Below are 27,569 nucleotides of genomic sequence, written 5' to 3'. Positions count from 1 at the left end.
GTTTTAAGAGCTGGAGGGGAAAAGAGTAAATTAAAGTCATATCAAACTAGCTGATAGAATATTATTACCTCTGTACCCTCCTCCCCCTCCTCCAGCTGTGCAGGCCCCACCTCCACCTCCAAACCCCCCGAAGGTGGACCAGCTGAGTTTGGACATGGCCAAAGGACATGAGGCCCCTCCCTCAGCACCCTCCACCAGAGACTTGCCAGCCCTCAGTAGCGGACTGGGCCTGTCTTTCCAGCCTCCACCTCCACCTTCCAGGAAACAAACATGAGCCCAAAATTAAATACTTTCACATCCAACAGTATAAACATCTTGAGTCATCCGCTGCATTCTTGTAACCATGTGAGAGTTAACATTTTGACTAGAAAGTTTGACTGCAGCAGGGACGCTGATTGGCTCAAATGAAGAAATTATGATTTTCAGGTTATCAAATGATGTTTTTCTTCACTGGAGTCAACTTCATTCTAACTTTTGGGAGTGAGTACAGACAGAGATGTTGAAGGGACACTCCAGTAAATTATAATTGCCCTTCCATAAAGATGAGTGATTCACAAGTAGATTTTTTAAAATGATGCACAGAGGCTGAGATATCCTGACTTTTAGGTCCATCTCCAAAGATGTATGATGCTACATTTCCCATGAGTCATCTTGAGTCCATTTGTTAAAATGTTCCCAGTTTGAAATGCAGGTTTCTGCTTCTAAATTGGAAGTCACTTAAATAATTTTCTCATAGTTGACAAAACTGCCTCCAGAGACACAGTCTGATTCATTCACCTGAAAAAGACTTCCCCTTTCATTGAGATCGTTTACAATCTGGGCAGCATTGGGAAGTCTTAATGAAGATGAAGTTTTTCAATGCAAGTGCAATTCAGGCTTGTTGAATACATCCAGCTGGAGTTGTTGGTGACGTATGATGTATGATGTATAGCATAGCAGCAATAAAAGCAGAGCTTTTCTTGTGTCCAGCTGTTTTTGTTGTGTTGCCTAATGTAATTTTTATAATTTACAGGCAGGTGGTAGACAGACATTAAAGGGTAATCAGCAAAGCCTGGTCCATTCACTCTGTCTCTGCCACACAAGACCTTTGTTGTTTTTGCTTTTTGCTTAACAGCATCCAGCATGTCAACACTTTCCACTTATCACACTCATGCTAATCTCCCTCACAGACACATACTATTGTTGAGCAGTGGCTTCTTTAGCAGCAGACTTTAAACCTTTCAATTTGTGTCTCAGATTAAGTTACAGATATGTTGAAAGTTGTATGTTGAAAAGTAAGGATAGAAGAGAAGAGCAAGTATGGTCAACACCAAACAATGACGAAGACAGAGAGGCCTCTGCAATGAATAATAAGTGAATCAACAAGTTAGATCCATAAACGATCAAAAGGCCTCCAGTCTACGCTGATGAGCAGATAAAAGCAGATTTTAAATGAATCACACATGTACAGCAGGAGCCATTAAGCCTTTGCAAATTGTGCAAATTCTTTAAATCCCTTCCTGTGATTCGATAATGACATGCACGTCTGCTGCAGCTCTAGGCTTATGAGCCGTTTCAACACTGCCAGCCAAACACAGTTCAGAAATACACACCAGCAAATACGCAGGTCGCGCACACGCAATGAACACACATGCTCCTAAGAGGTACATATTTCCCCTGACACTAAGATCTTTATCTAAACAGTCCCATGGAGGTTTCAATAAGATGAGCTGATAGATAGTCTGTGTTGAGACTCCGAGGATTTACTGAGAACGTTCCAGCAAGCATTTCCAGGAGCAAACAGAGACCTCTATGCCGCATATGTACTGCTTCAAAGGTCACGACCTGTCAGGCAACTAAAAATACGATCCACATAGATCCCATTATCCACAGGCCAAACACATCCTGCTGTGTGAGAGCATGCATGCATGCCAACGTGTGCTGTTTTGACTATGTGTGTGTGTGTGTATATTTAAAGAGCAAACAAATCCTCGCGTGGCCCTCAACCAACACGTCTTGATGTGCAGGATTTACTCTACTTTTGAGAGAAATGAATAACATGTTTTCGGTTATAAAACAGCAGTTCAAGTTTACTCAGTTTCTAAGAGGAAAAAAGAACCAGAAAAATTGCAACCATACTTCAGTGTCATTTTATATCTGATTTATCTTGTACATAATGTTTCATTCTGTTCTTTCTTTTGTGTTGACCATACTTCATCAAGTGTCAGTAAAACAGATGATCTAGTGGAGATGTTTTCTTCTCACTTTTGCAGCATTTATATAAAACTGTTGCCCTCAACCTCATCAAGTCAGAATAAAGTGGGATGTTTTAAAAGATACAAGTACTGTGAAAACTAAACTAAAACTACATGTACAGGTTACTGTATAAACACATTTTTCATCTTAAAATACATGTCTGCAATAATCAGTATTTGCTGTTCTCAAGGGATACTCTACAAAAAATGGTCCAGTTTACTGCTTAAAAGGTTAATTTAATTTCATTTTGCACTGTCAGTTTTTATTAGAACTACTTTTATTGAACAAGTAGTCCCTTTGACAACTTTTGACCACATGCTATGTACTTGCAAAATAAAAATATCTCTGAAAAGAGATGTTGTGAAGTAATTTTTCAGTGCTGTTAGCACTACAAAAAAGAAGAAGGAGTAATCTCAAAGATTTGGGCACATAAAATAAACTATATGCACAGCAAGACACCACTACAGGTAACTGACAAAATAATTTTTTTGTAGTTTGCATTGGTAGCACCATAACTTCTATTATAGTACCTGCAGCGCCGGTTTGACCGTTGGTACTGGGAGCCGTGGTGCTGTTTTCGTATTGTTCCAGTGGTACCTGGTCCAGACTGGACTCTGGGTCTTCCAGGTAGGCATTTCCTCCACCACCAGCTGCAATCAGCAAGGGAACCAGCTCACTGCCCTCCATCTGGCAGGAAAGCATCACATTTTATCTCATTTATTTGAGGCCTTTTCAACTATGAACGTGCTCAGTGTTACACATGCATATGTTCATTACTGCAGATGGAAGAGGATTAGAGTTTTGACAAAGCAGTCTCAGCAGTAGAGCAAATTGAACATGATTCAGGAAAGCCCTTGTTTATTACAGATGGTGGATCATAATGAATGAGACATGTGAACCCTCTTTTCTTTTCATTCATTGTGTGTGTGTAATTTTGATGATACAATTATTTAATACATGGGTTTAAATGTAGATTCTACATATACTGGAGATTGAAAGAGTATGAGACAGTGATGAATTGCTTCAGTATGCCTACAGACATTTTTCTGCCATACAACATGTACACTGCATCCATACGAGGTATCACACAAGTGCAGCCACACAGTAAGGAAACAACACACACTTAAGTTTGGTGTCACCTTATAGATGTAGGTAGCTCCCCCTCCTCCACCTCCTCCCCCAGCCCACTCTGCACCCGCCTCTCTCCTGAGGTCATCTTCAATCACTAACGACTCTCCCAGGCAGATCTTCTGGGTGTGGGGATTTCTCTATACCAAGGAAAGAAAGAAAGTCAAGCTTCAGAGAAAAGCCTTCTTCACAAAAAAGAAATAAATACAGCAAGCAAGACATTTTTTTATGTAGTTCAATCTCTTCTCTCCAGCTTTCGCTGGCAAAAGATAGCCCACTGGGACATCAAATACATCACTGAATCCATCCAGACTTCGCGCTCAAGCTACTCACCCCTGGGCACGCGTCCTCTCCCTGGTGGCCGACCAAGATGTAAAGTATGTCTCCTTTCTCCAGAGGAAATATGGCTGATATGAAGACACCGTGGTTGCGTTTGTTGTGGTTTTTGGCTCCTTTCCCTCCTGCAGCCCCATAGGCAGAGATCCTGAGGGAGATCATTGCACCGCAAGGGGATTAAATGCTGTGACTGAAAGAAATTGCTCTCTGGCTCAGGCTCCACAGTATATATCATATTAGATAGGCTGCAGTGCAGACAATTAGAGACATCTATCAGAACTCACAAATCAGGAGACACAATCACCTGTGGTTTTATAAAGATTTTCTTTGACTAAAAGATGCTCTGTGTTGATACTCTCAGAGACTACAGCTGTGTGTAATATAACCAGAGTAATTTAACACCCTGTAAATCCCATGATTATTCCTGCCACTTTTCTGTTCTCTCATCTTGTGTCGTGAGTGTGATAATGAGCTCCCACGACTGGCTCTGCAAAGACAATCAAATTGCTTTAAGTCTTCATCTGGCAGGACAACAATCAGTTACACAGAGCATGGCATGAACAGTTTATTCCCCAAGCTTGAAAGTCACACCTCTAAATTGTCACTAAGCCCAGCTCTCTGAGTCACACAACAGTATAAACATCTGCGTGTTAGTATTGTCATGGTGGACACTAAAGATGAACTCCACCGATTTAGTACTGCACTCACCAATGGACTCCTGACATTTATTTTGATGCAGCAGGCACAGATATACTTTTTATTGAATGTGTGTTTTTTTTCTTTGTCAAAATCTGAAATCTATGTTACCCACAATACAACAAGTTCAGTTCAGAAATTCAATTTAATTAAATTCTATTTTTATTTACATAGCAAAGTTGTCATTTCCACATTGAGCAGGTCTAGAGAGGCACAGTAACAACAACAACAAAAATTATAATAATAATAGAAATATGACTAATGATAATTTGGGTGTGTTATGCTAGTTGTAGCTAATATAGCCTTGAACTTCTAGCTTCAAGCATCTTCAGGCACGAGGGATAGACTCCTGACATCTGTTAACTTTCTAACTTCATATCTTTGGATTTTCTCCATTTTCAAACTCCACAGACTCAACTGAAGCCACAAAACGCTATATAACTTTTTTCATATAAGCAGTAATATGCCCCAAGACCTGTAAACAGACCACAAGAGTAACTTTAACCTTAAATTTCATGTACATGAGCATGAAATCCCTGCCCCCTGTTACTTACATGTATCTGTTAGTAGCAGGGACCCTCCATATTTGGACTCCTTTCGAGGGGCCGTCCTTCCCCACACTGACGCTGACATTTTTGTTCCTGTAGGTAATATCACACTGGGCCTGGGTCGGACCATAGGGTCCACTGGCACCACATGAGTTAAACAACCACGTCATCAAAGAAACCTCTAGAAAAATGGAGATGAAAGAAAAAACACTGTGGGAGAAAGTATGCACAGAAGAAAGTATACATAGAAATAAGCCCTGCTGTGTGACTGTCACACAATAAAGATCAACAACTGAACATCGAAGCACAGAAACACACAAGGTATCTTTGATAGTCACTGAAAACTGCATGAACAACCTGGTATGTGAGTGCTAAATTCAGAATGGATTAAAAGCTTCTGGTCGGTTGATTTGGTAGATAAAGTGTCAAGCCTCCAGAGAAATTGTGAGTGTGCAATTCATAACATGGTATGTAAATTCTGCATGCAGAATTGATTAAAAATTACACGATAGACAAGAGATGCTTTGGACATTTACAAGGTATCCAAGGCACACTACCTGAGGCTGAAGGTTCTGGAAGGGGGCTTAAGAAATCCTCCAAGTCGGCCATGGGCAGGAAAGAGTTGAGATCTGAGGAGAGGCAGAGAAAAGTGGGAGGAAAGAGAGAAAAGGAGATTCATCCACCTGCATTTCACTGGAGCAGAAATTACATTCAGACAGAAAGCGACATAGATAAATGGATCAAAAGTAAAATGAATGGCCTTTCCAAAGACAAAGGAGTATTTAATTCCTTTACATGTATCACTGGTTTCAGTAAATGTAGGTTCTGTAAAGGTTGATTGTTAGATGTTAGTTTTGTTCGAATTTTATCAAACCCTAGACCTGAGGTTCGATGTACTGCCCTTTAGCAGACCCTTTCCATAAACCAATTCAGCATTGTTGAACTTGAGTAAGCCAGCACACAGAGAGGACATAAATGTTTAAAATAAGTTATAGCTGGCTGAAGTTACTCCAGGACCCTGAATTGACCCTGATCTCAGTAAGAAAATGTTGTTTCCCAACTGGAACTAAGCTACAGCCATATTCCATTGTTTTCACTGAAAACCAACCTTCCCTTCAATCACACACAAAGAAAAAACACTGTTCCCTTTAATCACAATTCACACATGTGCATCAGCATTGTACTAAAATCCATCATTTCAATGGTGCAGAAAAGGGTGCTTAAAAAGAGCTTTCACATAACTGTGAGAGTTGCATAATGACACTGACACAAGAATGTTGGCACATATTTTTCCTGCAGTGTTGTGGTGATGCATTTGTAGCGAAGCATTTAATGTCGGTTACCCTCATGCCATAACTAGTCACAAAAACGAGGCATCAAACCGCTGCAGCTCTAAGTGTTAGACAGCAGTCATCAGTTAAGTCAGTCTCAACATTCAAGGACTCCCTGTGCTCCTCAGCTCTGTTTCATTCAGCAAGAGCTCTGCATACATGCAGATCATTTTAAGCAATGAAGGGTGAACAAACACAGCACTACAAATTCAGAGATAATGATGCAGAATTTCATAATTTATCAAGCCAGTGGTGGAGGGAGTATTCCTTTAATTAAGTACCAATACAGCAATGTAAAAATACTCCATTACAAGTGAAAGTCCTGCATGAAAAGTCCTACTTAAGGAAAAGTACGTACGTTTTAGCAGCTTGATGTAGTTAAAGTATTACAGTAAAAGTAGTGGTTTGGTCCCTTTGACTGATATATATTATTATATGTGACATCATTAGATTATTAATACTGAAGCATCAGTGTTAGAGCAGCATGTTACTGTTGTAGCTGCTGGAAGTTGAACTAGATTAAACTACAGTATATATAGTTAGCTAGTGTAGTCCAGTGGTTTTCAACGTAGGGGTCAGACGCCTCTCCAAAGGGTCACCAGATTAATCTGAGGGGTGTGAGATGATTAATGGGAAATGACTGTTTTCAGTCTCTGGACTTTTTCTCTAATCTTTGACTTTTGGTAAAATATTGGATCATTTGAACATTTATTTTAATAAAACCAAGTTTCGAGAAGTTTAGAGGGAAAACTCACTTTCTGGTGTAGCTGTTAACAACTCATAGACATCTGAAATGTGAAACTGCTTTTTGTAAGACGTCAAAAGACAAAAAGGTTGGAAGCCTTTCATCTGTAACACTGTGTTGTATTCTAAAAGGTGGTTGTTTATGAGTTGTGTGTGTTGTGATTATAAAGTAGCATGAAAAGGAAATATTCAAGTAAAGTAAAAGTACCTCAAAGTTGTACTTACATACAGTAGCTGAGTAAATGTAATTAGTTACTTTCTGCCACTGTCTATACCTGTGCTTGTGGCCAATGGGGGGAAAAAACAAATGACAACGTAGTTGTAGTAGGCATTTCAAGCCTGAGGGGGCAGTAATGAGCCCACCACAACATTGCACATCACAATGAAGTGAAGGAAAGCATAAACTCGATCAATGTTTTGCTATTGTGTGCCCTTCTCATTTTGCTGCATCATTCACTTTACAACCAGTGGGACCTCTTTCTTACCTCATAAAACTGAGGTGGCCAAAGAGACTTCTTTTCTTACAGTAACTGACCAAAAGGCCATTAACTGTGACTTAACTGTCAAACATATCATGGTGACATGTAAGCAGGGCTTACCTGTGTCAAAGCAGGCTGCTCCAATTGCGATATCATCAAGAGCAATGTCGGCATTGGAGCCTTGTCCCCACACTGCTGTCACCTTAATATGGAACCTGGAGCAAAGCACATGCCATTTGTGTATTCAGTGAATCATAGTTTTGTCTTCATGTCTACTTCTGTCTCATGCAAACAGATAAATCCTACAAAAATCTGTAAAATAACAGCGTGTGGAGGACAGTGGGCCAAATCTCCAAAGTGTTTCAAAATGATTACACATATTTTAGATGGAAGCAGCAATTTTCTTGTTTCCCGTCATCAATCTAAAACATGTATTCATCCTCAACCTCATAACCATGATTGTAAAATTGTTGCTTGAGAACAGGAAAATAAAATATGTATCTGATGTGAAAGAACTTTTGTTTCTGAGTAACACAGCGTGATAACATGTAAGTAATGTTCAACATTACCTTTTCTTTTTTTTTTTTTTAAAAGGCACAAGAGACCATTTCTGACTCTTGTTTGTTGCATGCTTGTTACATATAGTAATTGTCTGCTCCGCTACTCTTTTGGTTTTCCTATTACATACTCATTATGAAGGCCGGTCAGCTGCAGGGCAACATCTTCCCAGTCATCTGTCCAATGACCATTTCGCTCCCAGACCAATGGTGTTGTGGCACTCTTATTCTCTTCTATAGCCACCAACAATGAACCATTAAAGCCTCCAAAGAGGTACAGAGAAAAACGCATCTGCACAGATAAGCACAATTTCAGAAAAAAGTTCAATACTGGCAAAATATTTAGTTGAAGAAAAGCCTCACAAGGGCATTACAAATACATAAAACAATTATTCATATATATAACTGACCTGGCAGGCAGTAGTGGAGACTGGAGGAGGGAAAGAAGAGCTCCGAATGGACGCTTCTTGAAGGGTATTACTTTCTCTCACCTGCAGAAACAGGAAGTGCCCTGTGGAGTGCACAATACATTTGAGAACAAAAAGTTGAATGGGTCATACCTTACAATGGATTGCCAAGAAAACAATATCAGACATATATGAATAGTTTATGATGTAGTTGTGATTTAACTCATACATTGGGACTGTCCTCAAACAGATGAAAGCAGTTAGTAGCAAAGGGTTAAATATAAACCCATTTTTAGCTCTGCTAACACAAATATGTTCTGCAGCTGGATTTAAACAATCCATATGGTCTCTTCAAGGTCCTGTGGTGCAACTTCATATGGTAATAATCTCACATAGGCATATCTATTATTAGCTGGGTCTAGAAAGAACAATGAATGTAATGCCTGTTTGATGACACTTAGAAATGTGAGATTTATGGACAGAAATTGGTTAAATATTGAGTTTTTAACTTTCATCTCTCCACATTACATTAATGTATCATCATGAGAAGGCAAGGGAAGAGATACACAAGCGCAAACAAGGTAAATACAATAAGGGTATGAAGTGTTAATATACTTATTTCACGAATGCAGTACTGCACACACACACACACACACACACACACACACACACACACACACACACACACACACACACACACACACACACACACACACACTGCTAACCTGGTGTACTCTGCAGAGTGACACCTTGCATGTCTTCATTCTCCAGGAGTTTGTGTCCAGCGACCCTCCTCCATGCTGACCGCTGGTTGGACACGGACCAACCACATGCATCCCATTCAAATGAGCAGTGTGAGCCAAATGGAAGAGCACCTACAGAAGATGCAAATTATTGCATTTTATTGAAACAGTGATCTAAGCTGTTAAGAAGTCCATCACTTCCCCTAAAATCCTAATTGCCTCATAAAACACAAGGAAACAAAACAGGTACCATGTTTGTGTAAAATAACAACCAATATCTATTTTGTCTATGAAAGATAGCTTATGTACTCCTGTTAATATTTATGCACTTTTACTGAAGGATTTGCAGGGCTATTACTTGTGATGGTGTGTTTTTACATTGTTGCAATGGTACCAATACTTAAGTAAAAGATTTGAGTACTTCCACCACTGGTTAAGCATGGATCCGGAGCTGGGAACTAGATAGTCTAGCTTAGCAGGCTAACTTGAGGTATAGGCATATTTTTAATTTTAGTGAGGCTTCCCTCTACTTCCAGTCTTTATACTAAACTAGTTCACCTGATGACATGAGAATGATATACATTTTCTCATTTTAATTAACAAATAAAAAAACTACGTTGAATGCTAGCAATTGATTGAATGGCCATTATCAATGGTTATCACCCTCATAAATAAGGGTTAGAAGGGGCCTGCTACACCTACTAGTAGGTTCAGAAGGGCATTATCATCTGTTGGTAAGGTAGACTGCCCTTTGAGTCACAGATGTCATCTAGCAGCCGTAGCAATGACCTGAGAAAGTGACAGTGATAATATTTCCTTTGTTAGGAGGAGTAGGAGGACATAGGTCAGGTGGTGGATGGATAGATAAATCTGCAAGTTGCAAGCAAGAGATGATAGTTCAACACCACTGTTGCACCATTTTCTCTTCATTTTACTGCAGTTTAACCTGACAATGTTACCACATTTTACATTTGCCATGTTTAACCACATTTCAGGTGATCATTTTAACCCAAGTCATGATTTTTTTTGGTGCTAATAACCACTAATAACCCATTCAATCAAGTGATAACATCCAAAACAGGTGATTTTTTTCTGATCTCAGATAAGATTACTAAAAAGGCATTTATAAAATGTTGGAGTATTTTATGTGTACTCATACATCTTGCTGATAGGTCATCGACGAAATTGCACCACCATTGTGACAGAGCTTCCCCGTGCATGGATTTCATCACTAAATAAAGCAAGGCTTTTGATTTTTCTATGTGCTGAAGTGTTTTTCTGGACATCAATGTTTTCAAAGAAATGGCAGAAAGCCTTTCCTGTTTGAGATAGTGAAGTGGGAGTAAATGGAAGGTACTGATTGACTGTTTGAAAACGCAGCACATTTTTCAAATCTGGGATTTCAAAACATTAATAAATCCACAAGCATAATAGACTGTTAAATATCTAATACTTGGACATTTTTAAAAGCATGATGTGTCAGAAAATTGAGGATATCCATTTCCAGCTAACGAGACACTAATGGATAGGAACACTTGGATTGAGAATTGTTACTTTCTGCTTTAAATAAACCGGTAGGCAACAGAAGCCCTTGGTTAGTTGAATAATCTGGTACCTAGGGTCAAAGGATTATCAATTTATCATGGATTTAAACATTAAATCAATGCTAATGCAAATGGATAACAGCCTGTCAGTAGCCATTCATTCTGCTGTACCTGAACCTAAAGCCAACTGCAAAAGTGCATCTTTAAGTGATTATTTAGGAAATATCCCTTGATTTTACTCAAAGCAGTATCTTTTGCTGCATTTTAGTATTTGTTTTAGAAGGATGAGAAAAACCTCACCACAGATGAAGCCTTCGTCCTCTCCTAAAGGACAGTCAGTGTGGAAATCACACACTTGGCTCTGGTCGATGCAGCCTCCTGAGTTTTCACAGTGGAAAGATTTCCCACAATCCACATCCAGCTCGATATCCTGGTGATCTGCATTGAGTCATCATACAACAAACATCCTTTATATCATAGAGAACCAACTATAACCCATCAAAATACATTCTTCCATATTTAGAAGTAATTTAACCCTTAAGTATGTCTCTTTAAAGGAATAGTTAGACATTTTGGGAAATATGCTTATTTGCTTCTTGGCAGAGAGTTAGATGAGCAGATCAGTAGCACTCTCGTGTCTGCACAATAAATATGATCATCAGTTATAATCAGAAAACAGCTAGCTTGTCTCTGTCCAAAGGTAACACAATTCACAACCAACACCTTTAAAGCTCACTAACGAGCACAGAATTTCATTTGTTTAATCCAAACAAAAACCATGCTGTAAAGATGATAGTTCACTTGACTGATTACTGGCTGTGGCCCTATATTTGACAAATAATATGAGAGTGGTACTGATTTTTTTTCATCTAACTTTTAACCAGAAAGTGAATAAGCAAATTTCACAAAATGTAAAGCAGTTGCTTCAATGTTAAACCAACCAACTTGCCAAATATGTAAGAAAATTGTACCTGTCTGTCCAATTATTTGAAATAATGCATGAGTCACAATTCCAGCAATACTTGTAGTATGAAAGGATAAGTCTTTAATCCGGTATATGGGTCATGCTAACATACACACAACAACATCAATCAAGCTTCATCACACTCCTACAGCTTTCCAAATGAACATCAAATCATTTCAACACTTGACTCTAAATGAAAGTCCAGGGCAACTTGCATGTCAGCTTGCTTATGTGTGTGAGGCTGTACAAATATTGAACATAGCCACAAAGCCCCTACTCCCAGCACGTTCACCTTTTTTGGAAATCTTACAGTAATAATTGACTTATCTGGTATCTAAACCAGATGTTCCCAAAAGTACCACTGTGAACCAGCAGGTTTAAACTGCATAGCTGGTTCCTCCTTTTTTGGTAAAAGGTGCTAAACTGAAAAGAAAAACACTACAGTGTTTAGTTTTGGAAGCAGTCTGTAAATTATAGCTCCAGAGGACAAAATGAACTCACCTGATTCACAGTCTATGAGCTCCAGTGAGTCCAGAGCCAAAGTGGCTTTGTCTTCACCCAAACAGGAAGTGTAGAGTAGAGTAACCTGAAAGGGCTCATCCACCTGGCCAATCACAGTCTCAAGAATTTCCCATTCAGACCTGCATCAACCAATCACAAAAAAGTATGTGTAGGAATTCATACCTTTCTTAATTTTTAAACGTTTTTAATCTTTAATGGTGAGTTTGGCTCATATGGACACATTTAAAGGCGCTGTATTAAAAGGGGTGAGTAAACATCTATGTGCAAGCAGTTAGTTAGAGAATTTCATAAAATCCTGCACAGGCAGATGTACCGGCAGCATCCTTTTTGCTGTCACTAGGCAACCACAGTCACCTGCTGTCAATCACTGAGCTAACATGGTTAATAACATTAGCTGATGTCATTAGCAAACTGAAAAACAAAAAGGTTACCGTGGATGTCAGTTGCAGCTCTCCAAACTTGATGGAGGTTATCATGATACTTTCACTTTATTTTCAAGTTTCCTTTTAATCTGCTGAAACTAATTACACAAAAGTGCCTCTCGAAGCCAAAGTTTGTGACATTTGAAGTGGAAATATTGCAGTCAGAATTCCTTACAGGATCCTGACATGGACAAAATGACTGAGTTTACAATAGTGACTGTAATAAAGAGCAAAGAAAATATCTAAACTAAAAAAATAATAAAAAGCTACATTTTAGGGTTTTATGTGGTCATGACAGGCTAGCAGTGTCAATGAGACAATTATGTGATGATAAAATGACAAAAAAACAAAACAAACCCTCACTCTATAGCTTACTATTGAATATATACAGTAAATATGTCCGACATATGTGATGAATCTCACATCTATTTACAGCTTTAACTTTTAAGGTTTGGATATTATTCCTGGTTGTGTGATTACACTGAATGCATTTCCCTTTACTAAATATCATTTTCTGCTGGGGCAATAACCAAATGTCCCAGCGGGCATCACTGTTACATCTCATATCATATTAATTACTCAGCCACTAATTCTGATGATGTCACATGTAATTAAGAGCCCTGTCTCCTTCATGTGAATGCACTCATAGCTCATCAGAAAAACCCAGAGTTAACTCAGACAGTTTATAATCAGCATTGTTAATATCAGGCTCAATGAAACTAGGTATAATGGTTGCCTTGAGGATTTTTTTATTGTTAACAAACACTTTGTTTAAACATGCAACACTCGTCAAAATGACTCCTGTAGGGCTAACAACATGTTGAGCAAATATCACCTCATGAAATATTTCCAAATGCTTGGCTTTTTTTGAAACCTACATGGTTGATATGAATTTGCAACCTTCATCTTTTACTGCTTTTATATTTCTCTAGAGTGTTGCTAGAAATAAAAAAAAGAAGAACCATCACTGAGTAAAGATGAGCCTTTTTTGTCGCCCTGAATACTAAGGTTGACATACTGATGGCGCTTTAATTAAGCTTAACCAAACATTATAATTGAATTTCTCAGAACAGATTTTGAAAAAAATACACCCATGTTTTTCTTGTAACTCAAACATACTGTACTGTACATTTAGTAGAGTGGGTGAGTAATGTCTCGCTATAGGGTGCATATTGTAAAATGAAGATAATGCACATAATCTATGGCCCATTTTTTGGGCCATTAAGCCTTTGTTTTGCAGGAAAATCATTAGATTAGGATAGATGCTGGCTTCTGAGAACAGTCGGTCCAGGTGAAACGTCACAGTGCAACACACACACAGTACTCCAGTAAGAGCTGCTTCACATCAGATGGGAACTATGCTTTAAATGGAGTACATCCACAAGTTAAATCTACAGGTTAGTAAGGGATGAACAGTGGGCTGAAATAATGAAACCACTGTCTCTGTGTGACGCATAATGGAATTGCCCAGTCCATTACTGCAGAGACACTAACAAAGCCAATGTACAAACTTATTGCTTATGCCCATCCATCCCTCTTCTGTCCTGACCAATTATATAAAAAATAATTTCCAGAGTCTGCATCTAGAGACGAGAATGCTTTTAGCTGCTCTAAAGATGGTCGTGCTTCAGCATTAGATCAATAGGAAATGCATGTGCGCATTTCCCAAACAATATTCAGGGGGCTGCTGTCCCCGCATGGTCACAACAATTCTGCAGTTTTGTCCCACAAGGCAGGTAAGACAAATTTTCTTCATATAACTTCAGTACAAGAGAAGTAAAATGTATTAGTTTCTGTGCCCTTGCTCTGCCTGAAAGCCTGTGTCACCTTTCAATACAGCAGAATCTAAGCTCCCTTTCATTCATTTTACAGGCTGTACCTCAATTTGACAAGCACTTCAATCAGTGAAGATGCAGGGTTTGCTTTTTGACAGTAATTAAATTGGCATGTTGTGCTGCATAAAGAATACAGTACGTACACTATTAAATATATAATTATTGTGCACAAACAGCAGTGAGTGTGTTTGCTGACCTGCGTTCATCTCGTCCCCTGCGGTTTAGGTCCACAGACTTAACAGCTGAACCTGGAAGAACTGGTTTGATCAGGACCGTGAGGTTCTCCACAGCTGGACTGGTTTCATACAGAGCCAAATGCAAAATGCAGTGCCGGTCACTTCCTGTCAGCACTGGGCTGGTTAAGTGGTACTCGCATCTCCCAGAGGCCTCAGCAGCAGGGGAGGAACTTAAGAGAAGGAAGTGCCCTAGGGTAATGAAACAGAGTAGAAATTTCATGCTGGACAGTTTTATAGCAGCCTCATAATAATGTCACCCCCCTTATTCATTTGGTAAATGGTCCAACATTGGGATAAATCTCAGACTTTCCATTAGAATATATCAACCACAAATTCAGAAGAGCTTTATATAAACTCCCCAAACAGAAGTCTGAAACGTGTTTTACAAATGAAAAAATCGTGAGCAGTATCCTGAAGCACTCATTAAGTTGAACTTCAATGAGTCTCTGCACTGTTACCGTCAGCGCTTCCCACTGAGTGGTCGGTGACAGGCATCATCCCAGCCTGTGCATTTTCTGGTTGCTTTGGAGACACCACAGACCAGTCACTGTGGTGGCTGTGATTTGATAAAGTCCAGAGGCACACAGACTCAAAATCACAGGAGGTAACTGCAAGACATAAAGAAAAGACTAGTAAATAATGTGGACATTAAAAAAAAAGCTAGAATAAAACACATAAAGAAATCACAGAGATTTATGAAAGTGTTATTTACACAATGCATGAATGCAGGAAAAAAGGACCAAATGTACCTATGAAACCTACCTGACTTACAGCTGCCAAAACAATGTTTATATCCTCTTGACTTTCATATATTGTCAAATTGTATTTGCCTGCTGTTAGCTCATTTAAAAAAAACAAAAAAAAAAACAGAATAAATGTTGAATTTTCAAAGCCAACTAGTCAACAAAACTTTGGAGCGAACAAACAGCATCCGTGATTCCCCAAAAACAAGCCAAAACTGATTTTGAAGATGATGTTTTTGGCTTGTTTTCTTTGGGTCACGAGAATTATATCTTATGATTTCAACAACAATCACAAGCTGTTTTTCTGAGATCACAAAACATCTAGAAAACAGTAAATACACAAGGCTGTCCACCAGCCCAGCAGAACTTGCTACATGTAGCATTTAATGACCCGTAAAAATGAAATTCAGAAATGTCCAACTTTCTGGATCCAGAAGTGCTTCAAAACACACAGAGGGATAGACGATCATGGATGCCAGATGCTTTTTTTTTCATGTGAGTGTAGTAGTCCACACTAATAATGCTTAAATAATCTGTTGGCTAAATAATGCTTTGAAAAGTCCTGGACTTACCAGGGACTTCCAAGTCCTTGGTCCATGGCCTAATTTTCATCTAAATTTAATTGAAATGTAACAGCCAAACAGGCAGACCCTTTGTTCATTTTGAGTGATTGTGTGTCTGTCTGTTTTAGATGGAATGATGAACAGGATGAGAAAGGAGGAGGCGTGCAAGACATCATGTGATGGCTGGAGAGGAAACTGCCTTTACGGCTAATATGGCAAACAGCCATAAGAATCCCTCTGGGGATAAAAGGACAGAAATATGAGGCGCATTATTAAATCATTATTTCTTTTGAAACCCACTTTCATTTCTTTCTTTCATAAATCAACTAAAAATAAGCTTCCTTTGATCACAAATGACCCAAAAATGTGGCAGCTTTTCTTTTTTACTGCCAAAGAGTTTCACTGGTGTCAGCATGCTGCTTGTGTGCTGCTTTGTTCTTTCAATTTCACAATCTAACAAACCCCTGTTGTTAAACCTCGACTTAAACTTGTACCTGAAATGCACATGGAGTATTTTTCATTTCTGAAAGGTCAAGTTTCTTATGATGATTAGCTACATAGTCATTATTGACCTTTAAACAGATTTCAAGCTTTTACAGTATATGCTGTATATGTGCACTATACACATCACTATGATGATGACAATGAACATGGTAATGCTTATTTTGTGTTTGTGTGTGTGCAGAGATTCAGTAACTCTTACTTTGGCTGTCATGATCTGAGTCCAAGTGATGAGGAAACAGCTGGTCTGAAAGGTTCTCCTCCAGAAATCTGTCCAAAAGAGCATTGCAGGTACTGCTGACTGAGGAGAGACAAACACAGAGAGACAGAGGAAGTGAGGTTTCTCTTTTTGCTCTCATATTTATGGTGTTTCGAGGAGTTGCACAATGTATTTCATGGTCAACGTGTTTAAATGCAACTCCACATTGCACTGACCACAATCATTTTACACATGCCCACACTAGCCTTACTCAGCAGGTAACAATGATGCAAACTATAGTTTATGGAGAATATGCAAATTGAGAGAATGAAAAGACATGTCCAAAGAAGTTACGACCAACTCTAACTTGCCAACTGGCATGATTGTGAGCGTGACTGTCTAAATGTGTCAGCCATGTGATAAACTGGCAGCCTGTACAGGGTGTACTCTGCCTCCTACCTAATGTGAGCTGGTATAACCTCATATTAAGCATGGGGTCCTGGAGCTGGTATGAGCTCCAGGACCCCACAGTCCTGCAAATGGATGAAGCGAGTACAGATAATGGCTGGAATAGAGAAAGGTTGAAATAAAAGTTTCACGAGTACTTTGTTACATCAAACTTCTGGATTGGGAACAGGACATGTGACAAGTAAAACTGTATTTCCTGTATGGTTTTTGGATGTCTCATTATAATTTTCCCATGTGAAACATTAAAACATCACACATGCATTTCAAGGGATTTAATAGCTTGTTTTTTTGTCTTTTAACATAATAATACAGTTTAACAGTTTGAAATAGTTTTAAAGTGAGATGAACAATACAATTAATAGAGATGCACCAATACCAATACTGATATCAGTCCAATACTGACTCAAACTGAAAGATCAAGTATCAGTGACAATGCAAATCAGATACCATTATTTAAGTAAATATCAGTCTAGTAAATCTATATCTATGTATTTATTTGTTACTTTTTGTTAGGAAAGTTAGGAAGTTAAGAAAGCAATATTTAAGTCAAGCCTGATTTTATCTTACACATAAAAGAATGACCCCAGTGTCTTCAGCACAGTGAGGCATACAGCTTAATAACTACAGTAAACAGGTCGATACCCAAAGCTAAAGTATTGGTAGTGGGACTGAAAAAGTTGGATCGGTGCATCCCTAAAAATTTAAATTGAATTACTTACTCTATCTCACTCAGTTTTGTTGTGACTAAACCTGTAAAAGGATCAAGCAGGGTTCTGGCATATCTTAACCTACTATCATCTATACATGGAAAAGGGAAGAAATTAGTTTTAAAAGCTTTTTTTAAAACAACAACACGTTCATGTATACCTTGTCTTCAATACATGAAAATAGATTTATTAGGCTTAATTGTCAACAAACAGAATCCTTCAAACCATCAGTAACAAGCAAGATACTCAACATGATTGAAATTCCTTCAACATACAGTAGCACTTTATGACTAACCACTCAGTGCATTAGATGAGGCAATATGGAGGCAATTTACCAGCTCTGTAGTCTGCAGCATTTGATGCCCTTCTTGCTAAGTGCTTATTATCTTACCTCTCTCTGCTTATTATACACAGATGTCCTCATAATATATTTGGTGGAGTTTCTGATTATTGTAACTCTCACAGATGAAGATTAGCATTTAGAAATTCACAGTTATATATGATAATCAACCTTACCATAAAAAAATAACAGCATATGGATTAATAGCTGGGCAGCATGATGGCTCGGTGATATTTTTACTTTCACTTTTACTGGTTCAGTTTGATTTACTCACTAAAATCTGTCTAAACACTGTTGTCATACTGTCCATCCTTCATAATGAAGATGAGAGAAGCACTAAGTCGATTAAAAAAAAATTGGACTGGGCTGAATGCAGCCTGACATGAAGATCTGCAGACTTTTCAGCCTTAACAAATCAAAAAGCAAATCAAGTCTATAGTGACTCTGTACTCTGCAAGGTTGCATGTATGAAGAGTATGGCCTCAATACAACCAAATACTAACTAAATACTAACATCATGCAAACAATGACAATGCTTACATGCTGTTTTTAGCAGGTATAACGTTCACAATGATCACCATCTTAAAAAAACAAAAAAACAAAGTACTGTAATCTTGTTAAATAAAAAAGTCAGTGGATCATTGAATGTCATGTCATGAATTTCATGGTGATCCTTCCATTAGTTTTTGAGACATTTCACACAAAACCTCATGATGGTGTGACTGGAAGGACATTACCCAAATCAGAAGGATTCATCCTCTGGGGACCATCAGTACAAAACTCAATGACAGTCTGTCCTGGACCAAAGTGGTAAGTCAACCTACAGACTGCCATTGCCATCCCTATAGTCATCTGCTAGCATGGCTAAACAACTGTAAACTGCAGTAAAGGAGAGTGTACTTTAAAAATGTAAATTATCTGTCATTAAAGGTAAGTTGGTGTTCATAAACACAACATTTAAAGGTTGCCCCTCTTCCGTGGCCTGAGCCAAGCGGGCAGAGCAAGAGAGAGTGCTTGAGGGAGAGAGAGGGCAACAATGAACTAGAGAGTGAATGAAGAGAGCAAGTGGCGTGAATGAGAACAAAACCGCAAATCGGAGAAATAAAAGTTTATTTTTTTATTGTTCTGTCAAAAAACACAAGGCAAAAAAACCACCCCCCAAAAAAAACCCAAAACACACCAATACCTCCTCACAACCCTGCGGAGAGATGTCACATTGTCGGATTTGTGTGAATGCAGAGCTTCATCCTGTCAACTATAGCCTCTCTGCTCTATGTGTGTGTAGCTCAGCACTGACCCTAGTCAAGCAGACACACAGACCTGCAGCTCTTTATACAACCATGACAGAGACAGAGACAGAGACAATGTAACCTGGCTGTTATGCTACAAGTTCTGACCTCACACCCTGTGAACTTATATTAACTCGGAACTATCTATCTATCTATGCAGATAACTACACAGCCACACATAGTGGGATCATAAGTGATAACTGAGAGGAATTATGTTTGTTTTTATGAATATCCTATACAGTATAGTGTACCTTTAAGTATTAAGTCAATAAAAACATGTGCATATGTGAATTACTAATACTGCAATTTAAATAGCATTTCTAACTATCATTATTATGTAAATCAGGACCAACAATTGAATCAAAATGTGTTATTTACTAGATTGATATGAATGTTAGAAATGCATGTTTTGCTCAGTGTTTTCAAGAGCCCATCAAGTCTCCATGACTAAATCTAAACCTAAAGCCTTGTTTGGTCTTTCTCCATTAAAGCAGTGACAGATTGGTATACTGACTGAACAGAAAGTGAACAGAAAGTGTTATTGATATGTGATGGATGTATGAACTTCTGAGTTGATCCAGAAATAGGATTACTGCAAACTGACCAAACACTCTCCAGCCAACAAACATGGTCTTGTTTTAGAGAGAAAAGTCACTGGACATGGCTGCGGACTAACACGCTGAAGAGGGATGACTAGGAGGGAGCAGACTTTACACGTGACATGACATTCAACACACTAACTAGCATGACCAGTGACGGACATGATCATATCTGAGTGGGTCATTGCAACTTAACCCCTGTGATGGCCTCTGAACAGTGACATTACTGTGCTTCAATGCCTGTAAGGAAAGGTCACACAGGTCAAGCAGGACAAATCAAATTATTATGAAGACAGTTTATTAAAAGCAGTTGGGGGAGGGGGATTGTGTAGTTGAATGGCAGCTTAGCTATTCATTGGTAATTATGGAATAAAAAGAGCTATGGATAGATTCCTGAATCCCGGAAACCGGGAAAAATTGTAGTCCAAAAAAGGGGGATTCAGACAAAAGAAAAAAAACATTTTTAATAGACTGTTATTAACATAAAATAGCAAACAGATCATTGGGAATCTCCCTTGAATTCAAATGAACTTATTTCCACTGCCTCCCACTTGTTCCCTTTTTGCTTTGTACAGTTTGGATAAAGAATGAAAAAGAAAACAAGATGATATTCTCTTTCATGAGACAGATGAAATGAGCCAGCAGAGCAGCTTTGATGGTGATCCAGGGCTCTGGCTGTGCTACTGTACCACAGACTTTGAACAAAGGGTGACTTTTTTATGCTGTCAGTAGAAAGCAAAAGCTGACTTACGGGTAGTTTTTTAGGATAAAGTTTGTGTTAAGGTCAGTAACACGGTAGAAGCTCAAAACAGTTTTTGGACTGAAAGTGGCTCCTGGATGTAGTTCAGTTTAGTTCCGGGGCCACTTTGTCACTGATTAACCTGGCCATGAACAATATGTCTTTTCTTCTCTCTCCATCTTTCATTTATTTTCCAACTCATCTCTAATTTTCACTTTAGAGAATTTAGTTCACACAACAGTGAAATGTGTGAGAACAGAGAACATCTGGGTCTGTTTGCGCAGCTTTTGGCAAAACTTTTGTGTGAGTACTGGCTGGTTGTCATTTTAAAATAACACTATAACTTAGGCCATGTGTAAAAAACAAAACAAAAAAAACAAACAAACAAAAAAAGGAAAAAAAAACAGAAGCATGCTATTTTTGCATCTGTTCCAGCACTTAATGATAATCACATCTGCTCTTCCTGCACCCATGAGAGTGGCATCCTGTAAATTGTATTTGACTGAAAACAGGCAGCAGACACAGCTGTAATTTGGGCTACATGCTAACATGCTCACAGTGGTAATGTTAAATGGTGATGTTTAACATATTCATAAAAGAGGCTTAAGAGGTCCAGAATCCATCCCTGTGTACGTATCACTGAGGTACTTTCTCCCTCATCTGCTGAGGGAGAAACTTCATCTCTCTCTCTCCACCTGATCCCCTCAAATCCATCATTCCCTCCTGGGTATATCCCCGATTGTCACTGGGGAGACACATCACAGCTGAACTGACTATAGAGGCATCAATGATCTAAAAATATCCACTGACAACTTCACTGCATCAAGTATGAAGACAGATGGAGGCTTAGATGTGGATTCATTGACAAGGAAGAGAAACATATGGCAATGAAACACACAGGAGACAAATTATACACAACTTGCACCTACACAAACACACACACAAGCACACAAAGCACTCTTCACAGAAACTTCAAAGTATTCAACACATAATAAAAGTACTCAGTGGCTTATAATGTAAGTAGTTTACCCGTGTCCTTGTTAACATATAGCTATGTGTGTTTGAGCCATTGTAATTGCTTGCAAGTATGCAATTATGAGCGCATTTAAGTCTGTCTCGGAACTCTCCAGTTAATTTATGTGAGTCTGAGGAAGAAAAAATACATTTAAGAAGCAAAACAAGCTGAAATAAAACAAAAGTCTCACACATAAAACCTTTGCTTGATCATCCCCTCTGAGAGGAGACAACTTTTGACTGGTTGTTTGACTGACTTTACGGTGTGATCAAAGCACCACTTCAGAGGGTATTAACATTGTGTCTGTCACTAAACCAAATCCTAAGAACAAGTTTGCCAAGCGTTCAGGGACTGAAACAACCGGAGAGGATGAGTGCAATGTTTTCTTGGGAGATGGATATGACAACTAGGTGACGTAAAACTGACAGCAAAATTATAGGCTTCCAATCTGTCGCTGCCATTTACCAGAGTCACTGAGGTAAGAGGAGTGCGTACATGGGTAGATGTTGCTCTTTTATATGCAGTGAATCATTCACAAATTGTTCTCAGTGGCGCACATTGTAAAGAGAGACAGAGCTAGAGGGAGTACCAGCCTGCCAGACACATAAACAATAACACAGAGGTTCAGTAGCCCTGTCAGAGGTCACACATTCAAGTAGCTAAACAGGCAACAGAAAATACAAGCTTAAGGTGGAGCAGACGGCACCATATAGATTAGCATGTTATATCTGGTTTGTTTAATCCATACAAAAGGCGAAGTGTAAAAATGACAAGCTGCAGATTTGTAGGGGGATATGTGTTGGACTAATTCTTGGTTGAGACCAGATACTTCCCTTATTAACCTTTACAGATGCTGGTAGGCAATTTTACCTTTTACAGAGCCAGTAGCTGCTGTTCCATTTCCAGTGTTTATGCTAAGCTATGCTAACTAGATGCTGGCTCAAACATCATACTGTTTACCATACAGACATGAATGTGAGCTTGAAAAAAATATTTATTTTATATTGGATGAAATGTTGATGTTGTGATTTAACTGATGATATACTGTAGGACAAAAACCCAAGTATAATTTGGTTCATTTCAATAAAAAACCTATTGAGTAATGGAACCGAAGCAAGAGCGAGCATGATTTGTTCTCTATGAGTATTTTTTTCTTCCATATCCACGAAGGACAGCTTTTATACAGAGATCACACATTACTGTAAAGAAGGCCGCTAATTATGCCGGTTTTGCTTTTTTACACTGATCCAATCAAGATCAACATAATATTGTCCCTGTGCATGATTTTAGATAGCATGCCGGCTTTCCAGGGTCAGAAGCATCACGTGTAACAGAACAGCGTCGGTGTCTAGCGTTGTCTGTCCCACCATGCTGGCTGTCCCTTATACACGTTGTTCTGGGAATGTGACTACATCCACCACCGGCTTAATGGTAGAACAAAAGTGCCTCCCAATTCTGTGGTCATACCTTCTACAGTATGGTGAAGCATAACATTCCTACCTTGAGTTTATTTTCAGTAAGTATAATATTTAGAAAAATATTATATCAAATGACAATATGTAATACAAGAGGCATCACATGTAGCAATGAATTATCATCTGACTCTGTAGCTTCCCTCATCTTTTCAAAGCTGACAACTTTTCTATTTCTATAGATTTAATTTCAGTCCTCTCATTGTTTTGTTTTCGGCTGCAGCACGTAGTTGTGTTCAGAGGAAAAGCTCAGTTGTACAGTTGCTCAGCACACAACAGCAAACAGCCAGAAATTTTCCTCAGGTGTTGGAACTCAGAAAAAACAAGAGAGAGAACATGGGACTTAGATTTGCCAGGTAGTGCCAGGTTTGACAAATCAAACAAATCAACCTTCAAATGAGATGATATGTCAATTTTGTGTTGCCTGAAAGTGGCCAAAAAATCAGGTTTAAATACATTTAAAATACTCATGGCAAGACTTGATCTTTTAATCTTGATCTTCTTTGTTTGAAAGCACATGACATTTTGTTAGTGATTTAGAACAATTTGTCTCCCTTTAAAGGGGGTTTTTGGGGGAATATTTCCTTTTTCCAAATCGAGGGTCTGAGTATAGAGGATGTTGTATTGCTATACAGATTGCTAAGCCTCCCTGAGGCAAATTTGTGATTTGTGATATTGGGCTATACAAATAAAACTGACTTGATGACTCATCCTGGCCCTGATCTTCCCTTTGGGTGCCTTCTCTGCCACTCCAAACCATTCCTTCTCCATTCCAGTTTCATTAGACAGACTATACTTGTGCACCTCATGTAAAATGAAAGACACAAATCTATCAGAGAGACTGAGTGTTAGTCACAATGCTAGCCTGACTCTGAAGAGTAATTAGAGGCATCTAGAGCCTGGGCCCAGGGCTGGTGAAAATCTAAGTATACAGCAGTCATTCAATATTTATTCAACGTGTGCTTTGTTGCAAATTACATCAATCAAAAAGTTACTGGGAATTAATTGGTTTCCAGGAAAAAATGATCCACAAGCATTTATGTCAGCTTCTACTTGTATTGTAAAACTATACAATAAGTCTTTATTGTTGCAATAATAATACAGCTTAAATCCAATTTCCTCTCCGAGATCAATAAAGTTAAAAATGACCTAATTACATTCTTGTAGATGCATACTGCAAGTTATTTGACATAAGTGAGTTAGTTCTTACAGTACTGGATTCAATGCCAGATGTTACAAAAACACAAAGAAAACACTTGAATAAAAAAAAGCTGGGACATATAGGCATACTTCACCTTTTGTGTTTGTAAAATATGGAGGAATTACTCAAATGCATTCCACAACTCTTCAGTTAAGTAAGTCAATTTCTTCTATATAGTGCATAATCAAAAATATAAAACACACGTAACATACAACACCCTCAACCATACACTGATGTATGACTTTTTTAAATGGCAAAATTAAATATATCTAAAGTAAAGACATATCATTATTGCCATACAACCAACATTTATTTCCACTCATGCTCATGCATATATTATAGATATACTGTAGCTGGAGTCATGATGATTTTATGACATATAAATGTAATTACAGGTCGGAAAAGGTTAAGAAATTTAAAAAATAAATTCCCCAGAAACTAACAGCACATTGTCTTGGTGATTCTGGTATCATTACACACCAAATGTGCATACGTACAAGTCTCTCTCCCACAAAGGGAACAGCTTGTTTATACTGGTGTTTGATACATAATTACTCTAAAAACCCTTCATATGAGAGAGCTTCAGCTCTAAAAACCATTAGAGTGATTACTATAGTTGAGTGTTGATTTTTATAATTGCAAAGTGCAGCAATTTAGTGCAAACATGTGTAAACATGTTAAATGTAACATTTTATATTTTACCTCTCATCTGCCAGTCACACATAGCAAAACACATCTGTGCTATTCTCTGGGCTCAGATGCCTTTCCAAAAGAAGTAAACACTGCTATCTTTCAAAAACCTCAGCTACAGATGAACACACATATATTTGGAAACTATTTGTACATACCAGCACGATTCTGAACCATGAGACTATTCTCTACTCTAATTTCATGTCAGTCATCTGCAAGATTATTAGAAAATAGAGCCATTAGACATGTACAGGCAAACTTAAAACTCTCTCAAGGCCCCCAAATGGGCCAAAAGTGTTCTGAGGTTTAAACAGTGCAAATAAAAGAACAAACATTCAGGCACCCTGGGAGCAATTTCTGACAGCTTTCATTACTACTGGACTGAAGCAAACCTTTGCCCACGATTATGTTCAGTTATTTAATCATTAGTGAACATTTAGACCATCTTCAGTACTGTGCATTTGTGTTTGTGTAAACAAAACTATGTGCAACCATAATTGGTGGGTCAGATTTCTTACCCAAGGATGTAGCCAGAATTTTTGTCATTCATAAGGTCATCAGGATCAAGACACCAATAAACACATTTTTTCACATTCGTTTTTATTCTCTCTATTTATGTTTTAAAGCCTTCTCATCTTATGATTTTTGTTTCCAATTCTCACTGTTAAATGCTTGTTTTATGTAAAGCACATTGAGTTGCCATTGTGTATGAAATGTGCTATATAAATAAAGCTGCCTTGCCTTGCCTTGCCTTGCCTCGTATAATTCTGGTTAAGAAATAATAAACAGCTTTAATTTCCTGCATGCATTTGGCCTGGAACAGCCAAATTTAAAAATAATGAATAAACATTGTCACAAGCCTAAACACCAAGCGTAATTTAATTTTGCTCAAACTTCAAACATAGTAACCATATGTACAGCAGGCTCTACACATTTTAACCTTTCCAAAACCAAAAGTACTAGAGAACAATGTAAGGAATGGATGGATCAGTACATTACATTGTCGGAGTGTACATGCCATAGATACTACTGTTTTTAGTATCAGAGTTGAATTGTTGAGGGCACTATATACAGTATAGAAGATATGTTTACATCAAGCAGCAACTACCCAGAGGCTGAAACCAATGAAGTACCTGAATGCTGGTTCAAAAAAATGCCTGGCTCCAATTTACTCCCATTCAAAAAGTATCAACTTGAAATACTGTATTAGGTCCGTAACCTTTTTCCAACAAGTCATTAAATTCAGATCCTCTAAAAAGTTTGTTCACACTCGCACTGGGTGTGACTACTGTCACAGTATTTTGATATATTTAGATGTGGCTCTTTTTATGTCTCAGTGGCTTTAAGAGGTTATTTATTTGTTGTGTACTGTGATACAAAGTATCACAGTACACAGTGATACAAAGTATCACAGTACACAACAGCTGGTAATCTTGTTTTAAATGACTTTTTATGGTGTTATTTATTTGTTGTGTACTGTGGATTGCAATGTCTATATTGTTTGTTGTCAGTATGAGTTGATTTGGTGGCAAATTAGTTTTCCCATTGTGCATTAATAAAGCTGTCTAATGTAATGTAATCTAATTTCATAGTATACAGAGTTTTGTGTTGGGTTTGACATTCCTGTGCTGGCCAGATTAGTGCAAACTACACATGTTGGGCAGAGCATGCACGTTAAAGACTTCCACCAGCTGAGCTGTCTAACTTCCAGTTAGCTGTCCTCTAACTTGAATGGGGAATGTGGCTCTCCTACAATTTCCAAATGTTGTCAGACTTAATGCATCAAATTCTGAATTCGGCCCTCAAAATCCACTGTCATCAACCAGAAATCAGATGTTTGTTTACCACTGTGTGAGATCTAAGACCCACCATTAACTGGCTTGACAACAGTATCATGTGGCCAAGGTTTAGCTAACAGTAAATTTGTAAGTAATTACAAGGTGTAACTTCTCCTCCGGTAATATAAACTCCTAAATTCACAGAAACAGGACAGAGGACATGTGTCTTCAATAGGCCTTTTTCACAGCAGACATTTTGACTCACAGGTGTTGTTAATAACTAAGTCAAGCCAGGGAGCCAGTAGGCACAATAGCAAGACCCTGAAACTGAAGCAGCTAAATGGAATTCAGCCATTGTTCGTTTTATTAACACCTGTGCTTTTCTTGCCGTGACATGTCAAACTGTCTTCTGTGTAAAGCGCATATGATACACACTATCTTATTAAAGGAACTTAACAAAGCCCACATCAGTACCAAAAGTATCTATATCAGAAGTACAGACTACAAAGTAAATGCACAAAAAAACCAAGTCATCTAA

The 27,569-nt window shown here is 38.3% G+C and overlaps 1 protein-coding gene across 1 annotated transcript in view; it reads right to left on the bottom strand.

Moving 5' to 3' along the window:
- The window catches only part of ltk (leukocyte receptor tyrosine kinase), a 75,379-nt gene that overhangs the window by 12,321 nt on the left and 35,489 nt on the right, over positions 1-27,569 (bottom strand). Inside the window, exons 5-20 of the mRNA XM_053335149.1 lie at positions 17,193-17,266; positions 16,737-16,835; positions 15,186-15,335; positions 14,688-14,916; positions 12,214-12,353; positions 11,049-11,186; positions 9,187-9,336; positions 8,465-8,565; positions 8,186-8,346; positions 7,618-7,712; positions 5,501-5,572; positions 4,950-5,124; positions 3,697-3,847; positions 3,375-3,503; positions 2,766-2,922; positions 69-254 (exon numbers count right to left, since the gene is read on the bottom strand). Of these exons, the coding sequence (XP_053191124.1) occupies positions 69-254; positions 2,766-2,922; positions 3,375-3,503; positions 3,697-3,847; positions 4,950-5,124; positions 5,501-5,572; positions 7,618-7,712; positions 8,186-8,346; positions 8,465-8,565; positions 9,187-9,336; positions 11,049-11,186; positions 12,214-12,353; positions 14,688-14,916; positions 15,186-15,335; positions 16,737-16,835; positions 17,193-17,266 (2,207 nt within the window). The remainder of the gene's footprint in view (positions 1-68; positions 255-2,765; positions 2,923-3,374; positions 3,504-3,696; positions 3,848-4,949; positions 5,125-5,500; positions 5,573-7,617; positions 7,713-8,185; positions 8,347-8,464; positions 8,566-9,186; positions 9,337-11,048; positions 11,187-12,213; positions 12,354-14,687; positions 14,917-15,185; positions 15,336-16,736; positions 16,836-17,192; positions 17,267-27,569) is intronic.

This window comes from Scomber japonicus, chromosome 16, assembly GCF_027409825.1.
Source record: "Scomber japonicus isolate fScoJap1 chromosome 16, fScoJap1.pri, whole genome shotgun sequence".
Classification (NCBI taxonomy): domain Eukaryota; kingdom Metazoa; phylum Chordata; class Actinopteri; order Scombriformes; family Scombridae; genus Scomber; species Scomber japonicus.
The sequence above is the reverse complement of the archived record's forward strand: the minus strand, read 5'-3'. Positions and strand labels throughout refer to the sequence as shown.